This window comes from Esox lucius, chromosome 5 (genome assembly GCF_011004845.1).
Source record: "Esox lucius isolate fEsoLuc1 chromosome 5, fEsoLuc1.pri, whole genome shotgun sequence".
In the NCBI taxonomy this organism is placed as follows: domain Eukaryota; kingdom Metazoa; phylum Chordata; class Actinopteri; order Esociformes; family Esocidae; genus Esox; species Esox lucius.
The window spans coordinates 18,615,849-18,639,244 of NC_047573.1; the positions used below are offsets into that span (position 1 = coordinate 18,615,849).

Below are 23,396 nucleotides of genomic sequence, written 5' to 3' on the forward strand. Positions count from 1 at the left end.
AAACCCCAAAGAGCAAACAACAGTAGTGTTGAATTTTTACTCAGGAGTAACTTCTGTCTAGCCACTCCAAAGGCCTGATTGATGGAGTGCTAAAGATATAGTTGTCCTTCTGGCAGGTTCTGGCTTGTTCACTCAGCTCTGTTAAAGTGGCCATCGGTTTCTTGGTCACATTCCTGACCAAAGTCTTTCTTGCCTAATTACTTAGTTTGGCTGGACAGCCAGCTCTAGGTAGAGTCTTTATGTTTCCAATATAATTTTATTTCACAGTTCTGGAGCCCACTGTCCTGGTGGAAACCGTCACTACTTAACAATAATTTTTTTAACATTCCCTGAATCTATGCCTCTACACAATTCTTTGAGGTCTGCAGAGTTCATTGGACTTCATGGCTTGGTTTTTACGCTGACTTGCACTGTGAACTGTGAGACCTTATATACACAAGTCTATGCCTTTCTAAAGTAATTAATGAATGTCCAATTAATTTAATGAATGTCCAATTAATTTAATGAATGTCCAATTAATTTAATTAATGTCCAATTAATTTAATTAATGTCCAATTAATTAAATTTGCCACAGGTGGACTCCAATCAAGTTCTACAGACATCGCAAAGATGATCACAGGATGCATCTGAATTCAATTTGGAGTGTTGGAGTGTCAAGGGTCTGAATGGTAATGCACATGTGCAATATTTCATTTATTATAAATATGCACAAAATATATACTTAAGTCTGTAACACAACAAAATTGTGGGGAAAGTGAAGGTTTCTGAATACATTCCAAAGACACTGCACTACACACCAACCCCAGAAAACCATATTCTACCATTTGTCCTTCACTTAACCATATAAAGTTTCAAGTTTGCATTTCCCTTATTTTTTCTCTAATTTCCCATCTTTCTTCATCAGACACAAATCCAGGTACTTTGTATCCACACAGAAACATTTTGCTTATATCCTTTTGATACTTTGTTTAATGAAACGCAACACAAAGGCAATAAAATTAAGATAAATAACGTTCGTTTTTTGTTTGTTTTTTTACACAGTGGAAATATTTTTCCAACAATGACCGAGACATGTCACAAAGTATATATCAACCCTACAAAGTAAGTCGTTTCCAGTGGGTCATAAAAACAGGTTTTGGAAAGATTATGTCACTTTCCCCAATGTGATGTTTAGAACTGAATCCAGTGTTTCTTTAAGAAAATACAGCTTTTAAAAAATCGTTTAAAGATTTACAAAAAGTAACATAATATGGGTTTTCACATTAGATTTCTTTGAAAGCGTTTGCTTCGCAGTGTAACAGTAACAATGTTAAAACTGTCAGTCGATGTATGTCACAAACAAAAAGGCAAAAAATATTATCCTTGTGAAAAACCCAAGACAGCGTCACAGGTTTGCATAACAGTCAGGAAAAAGACAATGGTAAAATAAACATGAAAAACAGCAAGAGACATTTTTGGCAAAGCAAGAAAAAGTGACACGGTTACACACAATTTTGATTTGATCCTCTTCTTTTCAACATCCCCCTCTTTTGATTGGCTCTGATTGTCCTTCACTGTCATGTCATGTGGTTGTCATGTGCCACAGCTGCTGTGACGTTTTCAAAGGCTCCCATGGTAACATGATGTTGAACGCTAAACCGTGTTTTATGCCAACAAGTGCGAGGGAACACAGGTGTCTTATTTTAAAACGATTGCAGGGATCCCGGAATTCTGATTTGATTGAATATTTTTATATTTCTTCATATTGCATTCTAATGTGATGAAGCGTAAACATAGAGGCGCTTTGGTTATTTTTCTTTTTGAGGCCAGATAAATACCTACATAGATCTTCTCTAAGAATATAATATAGATATAGCACAACTAGAACTCTAGTTTAGATCTTAAAGGATCAGCAAATGGAAGAAACTCAGTTTCTTTACAGTATTTCTAAAAATAACAATGCAATAGAGATTCGAAACCCCCACAGAAGAGTAAGCACATAATTACAGACATGAGAAAAATATACAAAAACAGACCAATGATGATATGGACACAAAAAGCCTTTTCCACTTTTCTTATAAAAACACCTCCTAACATCCCATCACCAAATCCACTCTAAACCCCAAAATGGGCCTTTCCGCTTTTTCGTATTTACAGCTTTACCCCCCCATGGACCCCATCTCCAGAAAAGACGCCCCAAAAGTTTGGGAAGAGAAAAAGTCTAAAACCGCCTCCTCCCAAAGCCCAAAAAACAAAAACGTTAAAGTCAACAGTCTTTGAAAAAATAACACAACTTTAAGAGCAACAAAGGGGAATATAATTCTCTCTTCATGTATATTATATATGTATACTATGTACAGTTTACAATGTCTTCATACACAATTCTGTAAAACACAAAGAGACGTACATCTATGCACCTGAATAGAAAGACATGACAGAGGTATTGAAGTGTATGGCTTGACTGGAGAAATAATCATTCCTTTTTGTCTTTTCTTTTAGTCTAGAGAAGAAGCCGTTAGTAAATCGATCAATATATTAATTTATATTCATAGATTTACGCTTAGTAGGTTTACTTTCCGAGTGTTAAAAGACATCGAGGGTTTTTCATGGTGAGGTCCAGACTAGACCAACCCTAAAGCACTATTTACTCTGAGCTCTTCAAGTACCAAATGCATCCATTACAACCACTCAGTACACAAACATGCTCACACACACACACACATACACACACACACACAGACACAGACACAGACACACACACACACACTTCAGTGTTTTTGGTCCTATAGGGATTTCTCAATCCTGCTGTCACATTTTATCGTCAAACTAGTGTGATCACTGGTGAGACCATTTAACCCAATACAAGAAGAGAGTGGTCGCTCCTGCCTGTCTCTCTCTAATATTCAACCAGGTCTATACTGAGAAACAAACACATTCTCGCCTAAAACAAAGACTTAGGGGGACAGTCACCGGAGTCTCTATCTCTCTGACAGACTGCCTGAGTGTCCGTATAAGACAGACTGTAGAACACCTCTTGGAGAGGGGACACCGTCCGACTGTTTTGGGTCACTAGAATCCTGAAACTTTTTGTTTATTCCAGATCATATCAGATAGCCCCAGTTCTGATAATGGAATCCATTGTGGTCCAAAGTGCTTCTCTCCCTGTTGGGGTTTGGGATTGTCCACACCCAAATAGGACCCAGAACCAAGACCCAGATCTAGGAGAAACTAGATTCTGACCAAGGAATGCCTCGTTTCCAGACAGAACCATGTTTTACTGACACCAGCGCCAGTAGCTGTCGTTGTCGACGAGAGGTGAGGTGGCCATTCTTAAGGCTTCATTTTAATCACTCCCCGTGGTTGTCGCTATGGGACGATGGCAACTCCCTCAGCGCTGACTAGCTGGCCTGTTGTTGGATCATAGGTGCCAGCCAAGTAGAACAGGTCCTGAGCTCCACCCCCCGGCTTCTGTCGACGAATCAGGTGCTCGTAATCAGCACGGCTGACCACCTGACAGCGATGGGAGATGGTCTGGACATCGTTCTCATCCTCGTGGCTCGACTGGTACAGCGCATGCTGGATGGGGGTTAGACACGAATGGATTGGCAAATCAAAACAAACACAGACACTTCTTTAATCTCAACGGGGAAACATCCTAAAGTCAGTTGAGAGCTTGATGGAAACAATGATGCGTGTACCTTTCCATCGCGATGCCTCTTTCCCAGACGCGTCTCCTCAGGATGGTAGAACCACTTGACCCTGACCACCATGCTGGAAGACCATGATTCCCAGAGGCTCTCCACACGGCCCACGTAGGGAAGCTGGGGCCTTCCGGGTGACAGGAACACCGCACAGTCCCCGACACGCACCGTCTCTCCACCGCGCACAATTGCCTTGTAGAACAGCTTACGCGCCTTCCCCTTCAGACCACGCCTCTGTAGGGCAGGGCAGGGGACTGTCATTCTCAACCTAATGCATGTTATTCTATGGTTCTCTGTTCTGCAAAGAATCTTTGAAGAACCTTTTTGGGGTTGATTTTTGAGTGGTTATGAACTTTTGAATTGTTATTCGAGGAACAATTAGATGGAGTTTTATTTTCTTAAATGCCCTTTGACATCCCAGAGAAGAGAATTAGAAGGACTGTAGGCCAGTGAAGTTGCGGAATCAAAGGTTAGTGACGGCAGAATGAAACCTAAATAGATGTTTGAGAAGGCTGATATCTATGATTCCTTCACTCTAAATGTGTGTTAAAACAGTGTTTGTGAACCATTGTGGCTCATGACGTGATGGCTCTGCTTTGTGGGTGTCCTCTCACCTGAGTAGGATTTCCAGACCACCTCCACAGCTGGCGACCCGGCAGGAGGGAGGCCATGTTGGCATGGGGGTCTGGAGAAGACATCCTCTGCCTCTTGGCTGCAGGGCGGTCCTTGGTAGGTTTGGGCTGGGAGGGCGGTGTCTGTGCGTTGGTATTCGGAGTGTGTGTGTTGGGGGTTGGAGCGTGTGTGTTGGGGGTTGGAGTGTGTGTGTTGGGGGTTGGAGTGTGCGTATTGGAGCATGGTCCATCTCTGGTCTTGGTTTGGATTTTGGCTCCACTGCCGTTACTACTGGATCTGCCTTTAGATATGTACTCCTTCCGGTCATCTCCTCTGTCACCTCCTCTGACCCTTGACCCGCCAGTTTGAGACATGGCTGCTTTAGAAACATAGTTAAGTGGGGGAGCGGAAGCAGAGGAGACGGGACTAGGGTTGGGGTTAGTCGACGGGTCAGGGGTTAAGGGGTTTGAGGTCACGCTTTGTCTGTGTTTCTGTTTCTGCTGCTGGAGCAGGGCTCGGCGAAGGAGCATTGATGAAGACTCCTCTTCGTCTGATGAGTAGGATGAGTCGTTGTCAGAAGAACAGAGGGAGGAAGAAGAGAGGGAGCCGGAGGAAGAGGAAGAAGAGGAGGACGAGGAGCAGACAGAAAGACGGGAAAGGAAACGTCCTGCGCCTGCCGCTGCTGCTCTCCTTCGATCTACGTCTTCATCTCCATCATCCTCATCATCATCCTCATCCAGTTCCGAATAGGAGCTGGGGCAGTCACTGGGGTAGTCCATAGCTCCAAACTCTCCCCCAAGTCCCCCTAAACCAGATGAGGGGAGCCCCTTTCTAACGGCAGAAGCCCCTTTCAGGGGCAGCTCAGATCTGGACCCTGCCCCCTCTCCTCCTCTTTCTCCTCCTTTCTTTCTGCCCTTCACCACCAGGGCCGGGTGGATGTACCTCAGGGGTGCACCATCAGGCCCTGCCGAGAGGCCCTTGTGTCCCCTTCCACCAGCCAGACGCAGTAGAGCTTTCCCGTTCTTAGTTTTGGGCGAGGTAACCCCCTCATGGTCCAGCTTCACTAGAAAGTGCTTCCTGTCCCTGTCGCTTGACTTCCTGTTCGAGGGTGTCGTTGTCATGGTGACCGATTCCCTGAGACCCAGGGGCATAACCGTGGTAACAGGCCTGTGGTTTCCAAAGGCGCCTGTATAACCATTGGCGATGCTACTGAAAGAGTCAACCTCAAAGGGGGAACTGAAGATGCCCTTGAGGGGCACAGGATGGGCATGGGGGTGGGTGGTAGGGCGGTGGAATGCTCCCGGGTCTCCCTGGCGACCCACCCTGTGGGTTTTACGGGATGTCCCATTGAACAGGAAGAAGTCCGCTGGAAGTCTCTTGGCTGGCCAGCTCAAAGAGGAAGGGTTACCTCCGGTTACTCTGTCTGACGCCATTGTGGAGGAACTATTGGTTCCTGGCTTGACCTTCTTCGGTCGTCCAACTGGAAGAAGGGAGATTGAAGGGTAAGAAGAAAAAAAGAAACTTTTTGATTTATTGACAAAATGTATCTACCTAACCTTCATATTAAAACCAGGTATGTCAGTGAGAACAGAGTTGTAACCATTAATAATGTGTCACATTTAGGGTGCATTGACTTTTGAGAATGCTGTGTGACTACAGGGTATGCAGATAACAGTGACATTCCATGGACATGGGGAGAAGTTTAGGAGATTAAATGAATGCAGTCTTTGTGGTTTTATTTTATGAAAATGACATCAAATTATATTAATAATTTATTTCCCTGAACCTAATTTAGCTTTTGATGTTATTTTCCTTTGACTTTTAGCTTGCAGTGGCTAAAGTTAGCTAAAGTTAGTTAAAATAGTTAAATTCTCCTTTAAGGTTAGTGACAGTTGAAACCGTATGGTGTAATTGCTTCCAGGTACAGGACATATGGGGGTTTACACACAATGAGTCAGTAAAGCTGGTCTGTTTACTAAATTGGCAGATGAGCCTGTATTTTGTCTTGGGGCTATAGTGACTCGTTAGTGACAGACTGGGACCTAGTACCTGGTCTCCTTTCCTGGCTCCTCCCTCCTGCCTCCCCATTGGTTGGTCTCTCTGTCGGTTTGTCTCTACTGTCCTGCATGGAGCTTCTGCTACCACGGCGGCCAGGTGATAGCAAGGCTGGAGATGGTTCCGCACCTGAGAGAGAACAATAGAGACAGAGAAAGGATGAGAGAGATGGGGGAGAGGTGGGCAGGAAGGAGAGCAAAAGAGACAGAGAATTAATCTTTGCTCTCAGAGAGTGAGCCTTCATTGAATGGTGACTGTCCCTGGGTAGCACAGAGGTTAAAGGCACTTTTTCATAGCCCCAGCCACAGTCTAGGTTTGAGCCATGACTGTTCCACCAGCTGAAAAGAAATGCAAGATGTCTATGCCCGGTAATGGGCGGATTGGTCAGCAGGGATTTCCTAATCTCACTATGCTCCAGCCAGGGACGTCACTAGAAAATCATGGTATGGGGGGTTCTCGGGATACTCCCCAAAACATATTTTCATCATATATATTTAGAGTAACAATGGGTGTAAAATCAAAATAAGGTTATTTTTGGTCAAGGTTGGCAAAAGGTATACCTGTCTCATAGTTTGTGTTATACACTTATCTAATATGACTTAAATTCTACCTAAATAAAAAAATAAATTCCACTCTGTCCTCATCCATCCAACACCAACAAAAGTCACAAAAACAGCTGTACTATGTAGCCAAAATACTTCTGTTAACTATAGTTAATATTAAATGAAGATATACAGTATATTCTGTTTCTAAGCGAGATTTTTCTGAATAATTTCAAGACAAAAACAAATTGTCATTAACCGATTAATCTCGGAATAAAGTCTTTAAAAAATATAACATGATTAAAAAAAGAAACATTTAACAACCGGATCTCCCTTCCTCTGAACAGAATACGTTGCAATAAGTTAACTTCAAACCCAAACAAACATGAATCTGTGAAACACACACAGTTTTGCAACTGTGCTCCTGATGATAATTAGTGACATACAAATGTTAGCTAGCATGTCATTAATGGGAAATTCATATTTTCAGTAGTTGGTTAGTGTTGTCACAAAAAAATACGACCCCCTATTATCGGCCACTGTCCCCAATTATTGGCCAACTTACTATTTTGTTACATTACATAATAATTTTTTTAAATAAAAATTCTAGAAAGAATTATTGCAATGAGACAGTTTTTTTAAATGGACAAATGTTGACAGAGCAAGTACATTTTGACAAACAAATCGATTTGTGGTCCACTGCTGAATTTTTGTATCCTGATCTAAACCCTCCTGAAGCACATTCTTTCCCCACACTAGTTCAATGTGTGTGTGGTGTGTGTGTGTGTGTGTGTGGTGTGTGTGTGGGATGTGTGTGTGTGGTATGTGTGTGTGTGTGTGTGTATGGTGTGTGTGGAATGTGTGTGTGTGGAATGTGTGTGTGTGTGTGTGGTGTGTGTCTGTGTGGTGTGTGTGTGTGGTATGTGTGTGCATGAGTGTGTGGTGTGTGTGTGTGTGTGTGTATGGTGTGTGTGTGTGTGTGGTATGTGTGTCTGTGTACTGTACTTACAGTGTATCTGGTATCCCGGTGGCAGCAGACGTATGTTGGGAAGAGAGATCCTCCCTCTGTCTCCATCATCAAACTCCACCATCACACTGGCCTCCTTCTCCTCCTCGCCCGGACCCCCCCTCTGGACATATCCAGGGTATAGGCAGCGAGAGCGCTCGCTCCAGTAGGCACACACGCGCGTCCCCGGAGTTAAGACGGCCTCGGTCTGTGGCCGCACGTCCAGCACTGCCTCCTGCAGTAGCTGTTCCAGAGAGTATATCCTTGGGCGGTTTCCTCTCTCCCCTTCAATCACTACGCTGAATCTAGACAGAGATTGGATCTAATGAATATCAATTCCCATGGCTAGTATTTTGCATCAATCTGTGTGCCTATTTGATTGACCTATCAGTGACCTACATGTCAGGGTTAGGGTTAGGCTCAGTGACCTACAGGTCAAGGTTAGGGTTAGGCTCAGTGACCTACAGGTCAAGGTTAGGGTTAGGCTCAGTGACCTACATGTCAGGGTTTGGGTTAGGCTCAGTGACCTACAGGTCAAGGTTAGGGTTAGGCTCAGTGACCTACAGGTCAAGGTTAGGGTTAGGCTCAGTGACCTACAGGTCAAGGTTAGGGTTAGGCTCAGTGACCTACTGGTCAGGGTTAGGGTTAGGCTCAGTGACCTACAGGTCAGGGTTAGGGTTAGGCTCAGTGACCTACTGGTCAGGGTTAGGGTTAGGCTCAGTGACCTACTGGTCAGGGTTAGGGTTAGGCTCAGTGACCTACTGGTCAGGGTTAGGCTTAGTGACCTACATGTCAGGCAGGTCCAGAGTGTGTAGCCGGGCAGCATACAGCAGTTCATCTTCCTTAGATATCAGAACCTTCAGGCCGTCCACCAGCATCTCCTGGCTCAGCACGCAGTTGAGCAGCGCTGCAGAGACACAGGGAGGACAGGGAGGACAAACACATAGCGTTACACTGTGACACTGAAAGGTGAAACTGTGGATGTGTACCCTGTGGCTCTGTGGTGTGTGAATGTGTGTGTGTGTGTGTGCTCTCACCTGGAGTTGTGTGTGCGTGTAGTACATGTCGCATGTCTTCCTCCTCCCCCTCCGAGAAGCTGCTCTCCTCATCCAGACGAAATCCTTCGTCAGCTGCGAAGCTCTCCAGCAGCCGGCTAACAGCACGGCCCTTCTGCCCCTGGAAACATGGAGTTACACCATTATACTGATGTCAGAACTGCCCCTTCCTTCCTCCCACCACACACAAACACCTCAGTGCCTCTTCATGGACACACACACACCAAACCGTTGTCTTATTCCAGTCTGAACTGGTTTCCTACTCATGATTGATGACTGATGATGAAGCTGTAAAATCAGCCCGCTCAACAGGTTCTTGCCTGTTTCTTGCCTTTCTACCGGAATTTTCCACAAGAAAAGGCCGTATATTAGAGTGACAGAGGTATTATCACCTCAGGGTATGGAAGATCACTCATCTCTCCAGGTCGGTGTGTGTAGTGGGACAATGTGTATGCACGCATTAAAAATGTCTGGAAGGGTATGTGTTTAGTATGTGTGTGTGTGTGTGTTTAGTATGGGTGTGTGGGTATAAGTAGGTGTTTTAGTTCAGTGCTGTTTGCCTCTGGTCATGTGCTTGTCACATTCCCTCGGTATGACGATGATAAGGATCAAATGACTGGGAGGACAGTTCTCACCAAAACACACTAGACTGGTGTTTAGACAACACATACGCCCGCAGCCTCCTTCTCTGGCACTACGCCCGCATCAGTTGACTGATTGATGCGGTTATTTGGAATTGATCAGCTCATCATAGTTAGGTAATAATGTCTTCAGTTGGGTCATGTTACAGTTTAAGACTTCTGTGGGTGTTGGGAAAGGCATTTGCCTAAGGGCTTTTCTATCACCTTTCTTTTTCTGTTATCTACCTTGTCATTCCTCCTCCCTCTACCCTGTTTTCTTCTTCCTGTTGTTCCTGCTTGGGATTCTTCCCTTTCAAACACACTCACACATTTCCTGTCCCGCACTGCCGCTGCCCAGATGCTTCATCAAATTCCCCAACACATGCCCGTTCAGAGCCCCATGCCCACCTGTTTGTTTCTGTTCCTCCTGCCCTTGGTGTTGACCTCTCTCTGGGTTTCAGTCTCCAGCCAGCAGCCTCTCCTCTGGAACAACCACATAGGACAGGACATCACAGGGTAGGTTAGTATTTTCACCACTGATCCTGTTCACCATGTAGCTAAAGAGAAACAGTAACCCCACCCCCATTTCCACCTGCTCACCTTTCCCAGAATGCTTTGTGGTCCTAAGCTCTTGCTTTCAGCTTCGGCCAGAGGTCCCTGGATCCCCCTGTTTTCCTGGCGGTTGTTTGCCACTAACGAGGCCCTCCAGCTGGGTACAGGTTCTCGCTTAGCCCCCTGTGGCTCCTGGATCTCTGGGCGTCTCTCATCTACAGTAGCAGGGCCTGACCTGCAGGGGGCTCCTTTCCTCCTCAGCTCCACACTGAGCATGCTCACATCATCAACTTGCCTGTCCTTCTTGCTCCTTGCTTTCTGACCGGACTGAAGCCTAGCGGCCTGGCCAATCACAGCAGCCATGCCTTTGGAGGATGGTGTTGTTTCACTGACCTCATTGGCTCCTCCCTCACTGTCGTAGCTTTCCCGCCCTTCCTCTGCGGGATCAATACAACGCATTAGAAACTGTTCGGAAATCATTTGTGACATGACCATATCAACCCCGGCCGTTATTGGGTGCCAGTGTAGAGCAGCTACTGTAGATTGTAAAACGAGAGCCGCCCCGTTGACCTTTGGCCTTCAAGCAGTTGTTAACACATGGGTAGTGGAGTGATGACACACTTTAGTCGGGTACCTGCGGACAGAGAAGCCCACTGTCCCTTCTCCCTTTCTAATGCACGAACGAGCATGCACTCATATGCACGCGCAAGTACGCGGCCGTGCAAAAGCATACGCAGGCGTGCATGCCGGCAAAGAGATCAGATGTTTATTGGCAGCTGTGTGTGGTTGACTGCTAACACCTTGCTGACACAATTGTCACTTACACAACGTTCTCGTCAACACTCTCTCGCACACACATCACAAACACTCACTTGGCTGCCCGCTAAGGGGACTGGAAGACGGTGGCACACACACACACACGCACACACACACACACGCATACAGATAAATAGACACACACACACAGAGGACCTAATCAAGTCACACACACTAGAGCGGCTTCAATAAGAGCTTGATTTAATTTCTATGTAATGTTGATTTGAGATGATTGGGGAAGGGGGGGCACAATGTCTTCACCGGTTGGTTTGAGGGGGTGCAGCAGGGACGACAGGGGTGTGACATTCTAACAGAGGCCATAGTGGGGCTCATGTTACGCCGGGGTTCGGGGGCCACATGCCACAAGGCAGCCGTTAATGGTTTTAATGGTGTGACAGACGAGCTGGGAAGTGAGAAGCCACCAAGATGGGAGACATCTCACTCTTTTTCTCACACACGCGCGCACACACACACACACACAAACAAACATAGATTTAGGGTTTTCAATCCTTTTTCTATAAAACATTTAAACTAAACCTATTCTCTCTACTCCTCAATCTTAACCCTAAACCTTAATTATAACATTTACCCCATTGTAGCCTTTATAAGAAACCTAACCCCTGTGCTAAAGGATAGTAAAATAACACAAACATATTTGTTCATCTATCCTTGTTGGGACAAGAAAAATCCCAATTTTTTCAAAACCCCTCAATAAACTAACTTTTATTCCTAAATGTAAACTAATCCCAATTGGAGGTTTTACCCTTAAACCTTATGCCTAACACAGAAACAGCCTTTTTTCTTGTGGGGACAAGCTAAGAAAACTCAGTAAAAACGAGATCACACACACAGCTGGATCTCACTGGCACATGACTCACCCTGGCCTGAGGTGTCGCTGTCGCTCTTCCCCTCTGTCACTTCCTGGTTCACTGAGGCCCCACACCCTCTACGAAGAGCTCTGGTTGAAGGTCTGCCCAGTTTGACCTTTGGCTGAACTCTCCTTCTCCTCCTCACCCCCTGATTGGGTGCCCAGTCCTGCTGGATACTGGATGGATCAGCTGCTGGGGGGACATGGAGAAATGTGTTAATGTCAAGGACTGTAGTAGTATGCCTGTGTATATGTATGTGTGCACGTGTGTGTGTGTATGTGTTTTACCTGTGTCACTTTCTCTGCAGTTTTCCAGGACTCCAGGTATAGGGGCCCCTCTGCGGCTGTGCCTGGCCACTGACGGAGCAGCTCTCTGGGCCACTGCCTTTTGCTTCAGCTGGGTCGCCCTCCGAGCCAGTCTGGAACTCAGGCTGGGACGACCTCTCCTTCTCTTCAGGAAGCCATGATTGGTCATCCTCTTCCTCCGCTTCTCTCCGCCTCCCTCTGCTTCCCCCTCCACCATCCTGAAACACATGAAGGAGGGAAATGGATTTTAGAGAGATGGTTTTAGTGGTGGTGAAGACGGAGAGCTGCATACAAAAAGCCCAAAGAAGATCAAAGAAAATGGAACAGATCGTGTCTTTCTGCCCTCTGTCCCTCCCTCCCTCTCTTTCTTTTTCCCCCACTCTCTCTTTCAAGCCTTTGTTTAGTGTGTGTGTGTGCGTGTGGGGGGGGGGGGGGGATCTTTCCCGTACGAACGCTGGGTTTGGAAGAGAAAGCCTTATGTCATTAAACTCTGAAATATCCAAGAGGAGTGTGAATATGAGACGCTGCTGAATCACCACAAGACAGAGACATGGCGGTAGAGGCAGGAGGTGGCAGGGGAGTTGATGGGAGCTAAAGGAGAGAGCACACACAGCAAGGGCTAGAGAAGGAGAAATAAGGAGAGAGGGGAGTGCTAGATAGAGAGGCAGTCTCAGGGGAGTCTGTCCGTTGACCTGAGCTCCAGGGCTGGATCGATAAACACTAACCTCTATTGAACAACACTCCTCCTCCTCCCACTTCTATTCTCTCTCTTCCCCTCCTCTTTCGTTGTCTCCCCTTTCTCTCTCTGTCTCTGTCTTTCTTTCTCACTCTGGCTTTCACGCTCTCCGTCTCTCCCTCTTTTTCTCTCTCTGAAAACGTGCCCGTGAACACACACGCGCACGCGCACGCACGCACACTGCGAGCAGCTGGTGTCTGAGGCAGGTGAATCCTATATTCCCCCAGAGTGCTCAGGATCTCCCTTCAAGAAGGAGAGAAGAGGAGGATAGGAGGGGAGGGGGATCGGAGAGCTAAGAGGATAAATCAGGGAACAAGTGGAGAAAATGAGGAGCGCAAAATACAGTTGGTAATCTCAGATATAAAGAAATCTGATGTTCTGATGAAGTCAAGATGTACAGAGAAACCAGCTTCTGGAACTTCCCTAAACATACCCAAACAGACCTGCACATATCCCATACCCGTCTTTCCCCATACCATTCATTCGCCATACCAGTCTTTCCTCATACCGTTGTTCCCATACCTATCGTTATCCGTACCTATTGTTCCTCATACCCATGGTTCCCCATTCCCATCATTCCCATACCTGTCATTCCCAATACCCGTCATTCCCCATACCTGTCATTCCCTATTCCGTCATTCCCCATACCCGTCTTTCCCCATACCTGTCGTTTCCTTACCCGACATTCCCCATACCCTTCTATCCTCATAGCTGTCGTTCACATACCCATCATTCCCTATACCCGTCATTCTCCATGCCCGTCATTCCCAATACCCATTGTTCCCATACCTGTAATTCCCCATACCCAACATTCCCCATACCCGTCGTTCCCACCCCCATCATTCCCATACCCATCATTCCCCATACCAGTTGTCTCCATACCGTCGTTCCCATACCCATCATTCCCCATACCCATCCTTCCCATACCCATCATTCCCATACACAACATTCCCCATACCCATCGTTCCCATACCCATCGTTCCCATACCCATCATTCCGATACCCATCATTCCCATACCCAACATTCCCCATATCCATCGTTCCCATACCCATCATTCCCCATACCCGTCATTACCCATACTCGTCGTCTCCATACCGTCGTTCCCATACCCATCTTTCCCCATACCCATCCTTCCCATACCCATCATTCCCATACCCATCATTCCCATACACAACATTCCCCATACCCATCTTTCCCCATACCCATCATTCTTATCCTCAACATCAACCCTCCATTGCCCAGCCACTTTCCCTTCATCAACCCCACCACCTGACCTCTCCATTGAACTTCTGAACTTCTGATTCCCAGTCAGCCCTTAAGTCCCAGATGTGGCCCTCTGTCACACCCTAACTGGAAGGAGCGTGTTGGAAGAGGGCCGCCAGTTGACATCCAATGACAAAAGATCCACAGAGAGTTACATTACAATAACATGAGCCTTCCTCTCTGTCCTCTATTCAACAACGCTGCCATTGCTACAATGTCGCTAGAGAAAATACTAGCCCTTGCATCTCTCGCTCTCCACTCTCCTTTCTGTCCCTCTTCTTTCGCTCCCTCCCCCTTCTCGATCTCACTATCTCTCCCTCTCTCCCCTCTTGCCCTCTTTCTCTCACTCTCACAATCCTCAATCTCTCATAGATGAAAGAATACACTAATGAAAACATGCTCATTAATTAAGACAAAAGATATACTGTCACATACCAGCCAGATCCAGTAATTAAACAAATCAGGGAATGTGTGTGCGTGTTATCTGTGTGTGTGTGTGTGTGTGTGTGTATGTGTGTGTGTGGGGGGGGTTGTCTGTCTGTGTGTGTGATGTCTGTCTGTGTGTTGTCTGTATGTCTGTCTGTATGGGTGTGTTGTCTATCTGTGTGTGTGTGTGTTTTCTGTCTATGTTTATGTTTTGTCTGTGCATGTTGTCTGTCTGTGAGTGTTGTCTGTCTGTGTGTGTGTGTGTGGGGGGGTTGTCTGTCTGTGTGTGTGATGTCTGTTTGTGTGTGTGTTGTCTTTCTGTGTGTTGTCTGTATGGGTGTTTTGTCTATCTGTGTGTGTGTGTTTTCTGTCTATGTTTGTGTGTTGTCTGTGTATGTTGTCTGTCTGTGTGTGTGTTGTCTGTGTGTGTGTGTGTGTTGTCTGTCTGTGTGTGTGTGTGTGTTGTATGTCTGTGTGAGTGTTGTCTGACTGTCTGTGGGTCTGTGTTGGCTGTCTGTGTGTGTTGGCTGTCTGTGTGTGAGTGTTGTCTGACTGTCTGTGGGTCTGTGTTGGCTGGCTGGCTGTGTGTGTTGGCTGTCTGTGTGTGTGTGTTGTCTGACTGTCTGTGGGTCTGTGTTGGCTGGCTGTGTGTGTGTGTTGGCTGTCTGTGTGTGAGTGTTGTCTGACTGTCTGGGGGTCTGTGTTGGCTGGCTATGTTCCTTGTGTGTTGGCTGTCTGTGTGTGAGTGTTGTCTGACTGTCTGTGGGTCTGTGTTGGCTATCTGTGCATGCGTGATGGCTGCGGGTGGGGTTTTGTCTGTCTGAGTATGCGTGTTGGCTGTCTGTATGTGTTTGTTGTCAGTCTATTTGTCTCAGCATTATTTGTATATACTGTGTACACCTGTAATCCTACCATATATCTGCACATACAGGATGTGTGGGTGTGTATTTATTTGCAGTCATTTGTCATCAGTGCATTGTAATCATGGTGGTAGCCATGATAAACCTTGAGTTTGTTTAATCAGTTTATCAGAGCTAGCGGGAACTAAAACTATGACAGGTGGAGTACAGCCAGAAAACACCTTCATCAATATGACCACTCAACACTGTAGGTGTGTTTCAGGGAAACGTATAAGAAGGTATATGGCATTAAACAGACACTTTTATTTAAAACACCTTATATGTACAGGTGGTACCGGGAATTGAACCCACTGGCGCTCTGAGCAGCATTCAACTAAATAGGACTGTGCTTAGGGTAGTAGGAATTTTGCTATCTAATTGTGTGTTTGCTCGTGCATGCAAACCGTATGTGTCTGTGTGTGTACTGTATATACAGACGTGTGTGTGCACGTGTGTGTGTGTGTGTGTGTGTGTGTTTGTGTGTGTTAGAAGAGAGAGTGTAGTGTCATTCATCACTATGATAAGTTTACATGGAGACTTTGTCCAGCCATATTAACATGTGCTGAGAGGGAGAAAGGGTCAGGACATAATCAATGAAAGTGATAAATATGATTAAATGTGATTAATGATGATTAATGAGTTTCTCCTCTGAGCTGATTAATCTATGAACTTCTCCCATTTACAAAGCACACCGGGTTTACAACCAGGATCGCGCGCACGCGTGTGTGTGTAGGAGAGAGATGGAATGGTTTTCCTCTCAGCAGGAAGCCCATCCTCTCATACAGAAGAGAATTTTCATTAATATTTAGCCACATAGCTACGTGATGAACAAATCCCAGCGGAGGCACTAACCTGAGTCTCTTGGGGCCATCTGGGTCAGTGGACACGGGCATAGATTTGCGTTTTCGGGGTCGTCCAGGCCCCCGGCGAGCTGGGCTGTGAGGGGTCTCTGTTTTCTGGTGGTCGTGTTTTCGCTGCAGCTTGGCTAATTCTTTCTGTTTCTCTTTGTAACGTCTCTGGATCTCCGCTAGCTGAACGCGCATCGCGAGCTCCGCTCCATCCATCGTCTCCATGGCACCCTTTACCGGACACACCTGCAATACGTACAGATAGGGGAGATTGCTACATGGAAAAGTGCACTGACAGTGCTCTGTTTTATGTAAATGAGAGCTTTGTGATTTACGTCTCCACTGATGTATTGATTATTATTCCTGTTATTGTACTTCTCATTTAGTGTATCTCTGGGTGATTTTGCCTATTAGGGCTGAATATTTTCCTGAGAATCTCAGATGGTTTCCCCTTAGAAGATTCGAAAGAAATTAACAGGCATCAGGGTTTTCCTGTTAAAACTGGAAGTGATATTTGAAAGTATAAAAATAAGTCATGTGTTGTTATACCAATGGAACAATCACATGTTTTGTTGTTGTATTTGAAATGTACTAAACTTTAGTTCTCTTTAAATAGTTGTACACTTTCATTAATGGAACTTATTTTTCTCTTCAGTTGTTTTCAGGGGAATTTGGAAAAGGTTGCATCTGCTTTTTACTAAATGATAGCCTGCCTGTTGAGGTGACTGTCAATGGTAACATCAAGTCTCTGCTAAACAAACAGATGAGCTAACAGAAACAGAGACCGGTTTCTTTGTGTGGAAACAGTGTGGAAACTTCTAATGCCCATTTCCTCAAAAGCTTATATTGCATGTTGTTATTAGCGACAGTTTATATTTTGTGTCTCTGCCGATGCGACAGACTGACATCAAGGATCGGCATTGCTTATCATAACCCAGTACAAGATATTGCCAGGCAATAAATGTTTTGACTGTTCTAATGTAGTCTATGAATGAAGCCAGAGGGCCCCGCTACGTTGTACCAGGTATGATCCGTCTGATGGAGTCCTGGAGTTATCTATTCTATCGCTGATCTTACATAGCTTGACGGTCAGCTTCCTGTATGCGATGGCATTGTGGGAAAAGCAGTTGCACAAAGCGTTTTAATCGGTGGTAACTTTGTTCAAGCGTAAGTCGATGCGATAGGCAGTGCATGCAGACACACTGAGGGTGGATGATGGAGTGGATGATGTATCATGCAGGGAGGAGGCTCCAGAGGAGCACAATTTAGACACCGGATGTAACCAAATCGCTCCATGTCGCATCACACTGGTCACAGAAAAAAAAAAAAGAAATCCCATTTCTCCTCATTATTTATCTTGGGCAACCATAATAGGTTTTGGTAGGATCTCCTGGAAGATCCAGATAAAACAGTTCCTGTTCTGTTTTATTTGAGTGTGAACAGTGTTATGTATTATATTCAACTTTTACTATAACAGGCAGGTCAGTTGGATGGCCTGGGTCTTTGTGTACTTGAGGCATAAGTTCATACCGGCTCGTGGCGAGGTGTCCAGCTGAATTTTCGTCGCAGGTTGAGGGTTCTCCTTATGGGACAGTTCTGCACCTCCAAGCTGTCTGTACCTCCGCCCCCTAGCTCCAGACTGCGGGCCGCAGCAAGGGTCGCCAGGCTACGCAAGTCAAAGGTCAAAACATCCTCTCCTGTGGAGATACAGAGAGAGAAAAAATACTTTTATTTTTTCTCCTACTTTTGTCCTCATTGCATTAAAACCTGCCCCCTGTCCTGGGCCAAACCAGAAATTGAATAAAATATATGTTTATTTTTCCTACTTGAATACCTGGGTCCTATCACAAGCATCCCAGGATGTATGGGCCCTATCACAAACATCCCAGGATGTATGGGCCCTATCACAAACATCCCAGGATGTATGGGCCCTATCACAAACATCCCAGGATGTATGGGCCCTATCACAAACATCCCAGGATGTATGGGCCCTATCACAAACATCCCAGGAGGGAGAAAAGAGAGAGAGAATGTGATGCTACAATTCTTAAAACTGGTGGGATTATATGACATGATTGACAAACGACCTAATGTTTAGCTCTTACACACACACACACCTACACACACATAAACACAAACATACACACACACACACACACACACACACACACACACACACACGTACACACATGAAGGCTACATGAGAGACAGAGAGAAAGGGGGCAAAGAAAGTAGCCGGAGAGTGTTGAAGGAGTGCTGTCTCCATCTATCACTGTCATTAACTCTGTCATCGTCACCGCCGGAGATCAGCTTGAATATTCATGAGGGACAAGCCAGAAACACACACACACCACGCACCCACCACACACACACACACACACACACACACACACACATTCATTTCTCTGAGCTGCACAAACACAGTCAAATGCAGGGTAGAATATTGAGAGAAGAGACAGAGACAATGAAACAAAGAAAGGGAGGAGGTAAAGGGAGGAGGTAAAGGGAGGAGGAGGTGAATGGAGTACAAGAAGGAGAAGTAATAAGAAGCAAAGTGTTTATTGAGCTATCTATTTATTCCCCCACATCTCCTCATTACTGACATGGACACAATCCACTTTACCCTGCGGGGGGGGGGGGGTTCAGTCTACTGTGAAGAAGAAAGAGATAGTGAGTGAGAAAGAGGTAAAGAGAGGGGGCATAGCAAGGGAGGAGGGAAGTGGGAGGGAGGCAGAAGGGAAGTGAATGACAGGGGAGAGAGAGGGGTGTGTCTTCTAGGCCAATAAGGGGTGTGTCTGTTAGGATAGTAAGAGGCGTGTCTGCTAGGCCAGAAAGGGTTGTGTCTGCCAGGCCAATAAGGTGTGTGTTTTCTAGACGGATAAGGGGTGTGAATGCTGGTCCAATAAGGGGTGTGTCTGCTGGCCCAATAAGGGGTGTGTCTGCTGGAGGGCACAGAGAGATGGACAGAGAGAGATGGACACACAGAGAGATGGACAGAGAGAGATGGATACACAGAGAGATGGACAGAGAGAGATGGACAGAGAGAGATGGACACACAGAGAGATGGACACACAGAGAGATGGACAGAGAGAGATGGACAGAGAGAGATGGACACACAGAGAGATGGACACACAGAGAGATGGACACACAGAGAGATGGACACACAGAGAGATGGACACACAGAAAGATGGACACACAGAGAGATGGACACACAGAGAGATGGACACACAGAGAGCAGAGGTAATAAAGGTAGAGATGACATAGAGGAGTAGAAGGTTGAGATGGAGGAATATAGACCTCAGATGGAGGAGCAGAATGTTAAGATGGAGGAGTAGAGGGTTAATTTGGACAAATATGGGGCTCAGATGGAGGAGTAGAGGGTTTAGATATAGAGGAAGAGGAATATAACTCTCCAGCTTAGCAGAGGACAGTGGAGTCTCATCTGTCAGACCTCTGGGCCAATGAGAGGTTCTGGTTACCCTTGACTGGATGACATCACCCCTGACATCAACAGGACTAATTTAGCTGCCCTGAGGATGGTCACAAAACCCTCAATGCCTTCCCCACACACACTGCTGTTTAACACCTTTAAAATGTTTAAACTGCTTTTTAATAAATGTAGATATTTTGTTTACCCACCTTTTTAACCCCTTTCCTGAGTTTATGTGGTTTAGATTATACACTATCTACAGCGCTGTCTTACGGCAACAACTACCAATGGATTTGGGAGAGCTAAGGATTGCAGAAAGCCTTCTTACAAAGCATCTACAGCAAGCTATTCTGCTTTTTTCCACATCAATTTCCAAGTCAATGGGGTCAAAGCATGTAAAGGCAAGCTCAATTACTTGATGAGCTCAGTTAGCATGGCAAGCTCAGGACCAGGAAATTCCTGCTGACAATGCCTCCCCCTGGTGATGCTCGTCAACTGGCGTCACCCATGGGGTGTCCCTCAGCTAGAGACCCAGTCAAGGCTCAAACGTGTCAGCTTGATGATACAACTGGCGTCACCCACTGGGCTTCCCTCAGCTAGAGACACAGTCAAGGCTCTAATGTGTCAGCTTGATGGTACAAAAGTGCGCCTTTTACTAACACTCATTCGTTTTGTCATTTGGGCTTGCTTAGGATTTACATACAAAATTATATACATTTTGCAACAAAAAAGGAGGAAAGAAGAAACTGAGAAAGCGCAGCCGGTGTGGTGGGGAGAAAACAGCGATGCTGATGGAGTGTAACAGCGATTCATCTGGGATTACTTAACAGCTTACACACACACACACACACACACACACAAAAATAAAAAAACGCTCTCTCAGAGGGACAAGGGGAAAAGAGGAACAGTTTAAAGAAGAAGTGTTTTCAACAAGATCTTCTAATTAGCCAAGCCACACTCCAGAGCCTGAGGGACACACGGATGAGGCACTTGCTTTGGCACTTTTTTTTCTTTCTTCTGCTCTTTCGTTTACTTCCTATTTCTTTCTCTATTTCTCTCTCTTTTTCTGTCTTTCGGTCTTCTGTTCTTTCTTTCTATCTGTCTCTTTTGTTCTCTTTCCACATCCAGTCTATGCCCTTCCCTCCTCCAGCCTCTCCTCCTCTCCACCATATTACCCCCAAGGGAAACATTTGATCTTTGGACTTGAACAGAGACTCTGAGAGAACAGAGGAAGTAAGCTGGACCGTCATTGGGGAACGTGTGTGTGTGTGTGTGTTTGAATATGTGTGTTGTTAAAGTGTGTGTGCATGTTTGTAAATGTGTTTGAATTTGTGTGTGATGTTAATGTGTGTGTGTTGTGAATGTTTGTGTGTGTGTTGTGAATGTGTGTATGTGTGTGTTTGTGTGTGTTGTGAATGTGTGTATGTGTGTGTGTTGTATGTGTGTGGTGAATGTGTGTGTGTGTGTGAGTTGGGAATGTGTGTGTGTGTGTGTGTGTTATGTGTGTGTGTGTGTGTGTGTGGTGAAGGAATGTGTATGTGTTGTGTGTGTGTGTGTGTGTGTGTGTGTGTGGTGAATGTGTGTGTGGTGAATGTGTGTGTGTGTGCTGGCTCTCACAGTCTCTCGCCTCACTCACCTCCTATCTCTTTGTCCTTGTCCCTGTTTCTCTGCTGGATCTCCAGTTCGGCCAGCTCCCCCAGTATCTCCATGCCTCGATGCGGAGGTGGGCACAGCGAGGGCAGGGGTGTGTTGGAGAGGGGCACAGGGGGGTAGCGGGCATCCCAGGTGGCACACAACGCTGCTGCAATAAGAAGCTCCAGACTCCAGATGCAGGGGTCATCCCTGAGGGTGAGGGTGGAGGCTGGGGTTGGAGAGGACCGGGGGCTGGTTGGTAACTCCACAGACGCTTTGCCTGGACTCCTCCTACCTTCTTCTTCCTCATCCTCCTTCTCCGCTACCTCCTGTTTCTCCTCCACCGCCTCTCTCTCCTCCCCCTCCCTATGTCCGGTCAGCTCAAAAGGCAAGGAGACAGTACCATCTGGTAGGAGGCTCTTTTTCAGCTCCACGGAGATGTCCTCCTCTTCCCGTTCCTCCTCCTCTTTCTCCTCCACTGGTTGTGTATTCATCAAGCAAGCTGGCTGGTCCAAGCTGGCCACAGATACGTCTCCTTTTCGAGCTTCCTCAGAGACTGTGATTGGAGATGGAGCTGATGCTTGGGCAGGACAAGGCACCGTTTCAGTGGTCTTCCCTCTAGGGTCTAGTAGTGAGGGCTCAGATAATGAGTGTCCCCCCACCTTTACTCCTTCCCTTTCTACAACACTACTAGATTCCAGAACTTTACACCTGCTCTCCATCTTCTCCGATTTCATCTCCTCGTCTTCCCCAGTCCTGACTGTGTGTGGGCGGGGCTTAGGGCTGGGTTCGGCTTGCTCCACCCTCAGATCAACATGCTCAGTCAATCGGGCCTCCTCTGGCGAAGGACCCGCCTTGTAGCCCATGGTGAGTTCTGGATAGGTGTAACCCGGTGGAAGATCTGAGAAAGACAAGAAAAATAAGCATGTTTAAACAATTCAATCAATCAATAAGGCAAGAGAACTATAATAGTTTGGGAAACATTGATGCAGCATCCGTTTCTGCATTGAGGCCTTATGTACAAAGTGTCTGTGTGTGCGTGTATTGATGACACCCTGCTGTCTGGCTGTGTGTGTGTGTGTGTATTGATGACACCCTGCTGTCTGGCTGTGTGTGTTGTGTATTGATGACACCCTGCTGTCTGGCTGTGATTGCAGTCCCGGCCCTGCCACCCCACCACTCTGTTATTGATGGTATACATCCGCCCCCTGACAATGCTGCCAGATGAATACATATCCTTCCGCCTGCTGCCTTTCAAGGACCTCTGAAGGATAAGGATGGTCCGTCAGAAATGTCTTTGACCTCGTGACTATAGCACGCACACACACACACACACATGCTAGACCATGGGTCCATTTTTCTTCAAACATGCTTTGTAGAATCAAAGAATAACAAACAGTCTTCAAAGACCAAGGCCTCCTTATCTTTCCTGCAGCATCGTCCTCTCAACATTTCCTTTATCTGTTTTCCTCTTTTCTTTCCAGATCCTTTTTTCACTCATTCTCTAGAAATGTTTCTCTCTCCCTCTACTCAGCTCTCTCTGGCTTTCTCCACACACACTTTCTCTTAATCTCCTCTCGGTTCTCCTCTCCCTCCTCTATCTTGCTTTTGTTCCCGCCTGTCTCTCTCCTCTCTCTCTCTCTCTCTCTCTATATATATATATTTCTTCTCTCTTTCCCCAATATCTCTCCCTCTTCCTACTCCTCTATCCAGCTCTACTCCTATCTCTCTCTTCCTTCGGTATCTCTCTCTCTCCTTGTCTTTATATCAGTATTAAATGGAGTCTGGTACAGACCCTAACCTTGAGAAGTGATGAAATGTTGTTTTCTCATCAGTGCAGTGTTTCTTGTCTCTCTTCCACTGAGAAAAAGGATAAGCCAACTCTGCCTGTCTGCTCTGTTTATTAGCTGGTGTTGATTAATACTGCATCAGTAATAAAGATATCACATTAGAGCGTGCCAGGGACTAGAGCTCAGGTGTTTGTCAAAGATGGAGTGCATGTGGTGCATATTTGTGGGAAAAATCAGAAAAGATAGAGAGTGGAGAGAA

General features: G+C 46.1%; 1 protein-coding gene across 5 annotated transcripts in view; it reads right to left on the reverse strand.

Moving 5' to 3' along the window:
• Positions 1–951: 951 nt before the first annotated feature.
• bahcc1b (BAH domain and coiled-coil containing 1b) overlaps positions 952–23,396 on the reverse strand; it is a 66,718-nt gene continuing 44,273 nt past the window's right edge. For 4 of the 5 annotated variants that reach the window (XM_010906056.4, XM_010906064.3, XM_010906049.3 and 1 more), the window contains 14 exons: positions 21,352–22,248; positions 17,816–17,982; positions 16,290–16,531; positions 12,095–12,330; positions 11,817–11,999; positions 10,171–10,559; positions 9,979–10,053; positions 8,933–9,071; positions 8,685–8,802; positions 7,899–8,200; positions 6,342–6,476; positions 4,295–5,772; positions 3,678–3,914; positions 952–3,555 (listed from right to left, as the gene is read on the reverse strand). In XM_010906056.4, the coding sequence (XP_010904358.2) occupies positions 3,346–3,555; positions 3,678–3,914; positions 4,295–5,772; positions 6,342–6,476; positions 7,899–8,200; positions 8,685–8,802; positions 8,933–9,071; positions 9,979–10,053; positions 10,171–10,559; positions 11,817–11,999; positions 12,095–12,330; positions 16,290–16,531; positions 17,816–17,982; positions 21,352–22,248 (4,808 nt within the window). In that variant the 3' untranslated portion in view covers positions 952–3,345. The remainder of the gene's footprint in view (positions 3,556–3,677; positions 3,915–4,294; positions 5,773–6,341; positions 6,477–7,898; positions 8,201–8,684; positions 8,803–8,932; positions 9,072–9,978; positions 10,054–10,170; positions 10,560–11,816; positions 12,000–12,094; positions 12,331–16,289; positions 16,532–17,815; positions 17,983–21,351; positions 22,249–23,396) is intronic. The other variant, XM_010906081.3, reaches the window with a different exon arrangement.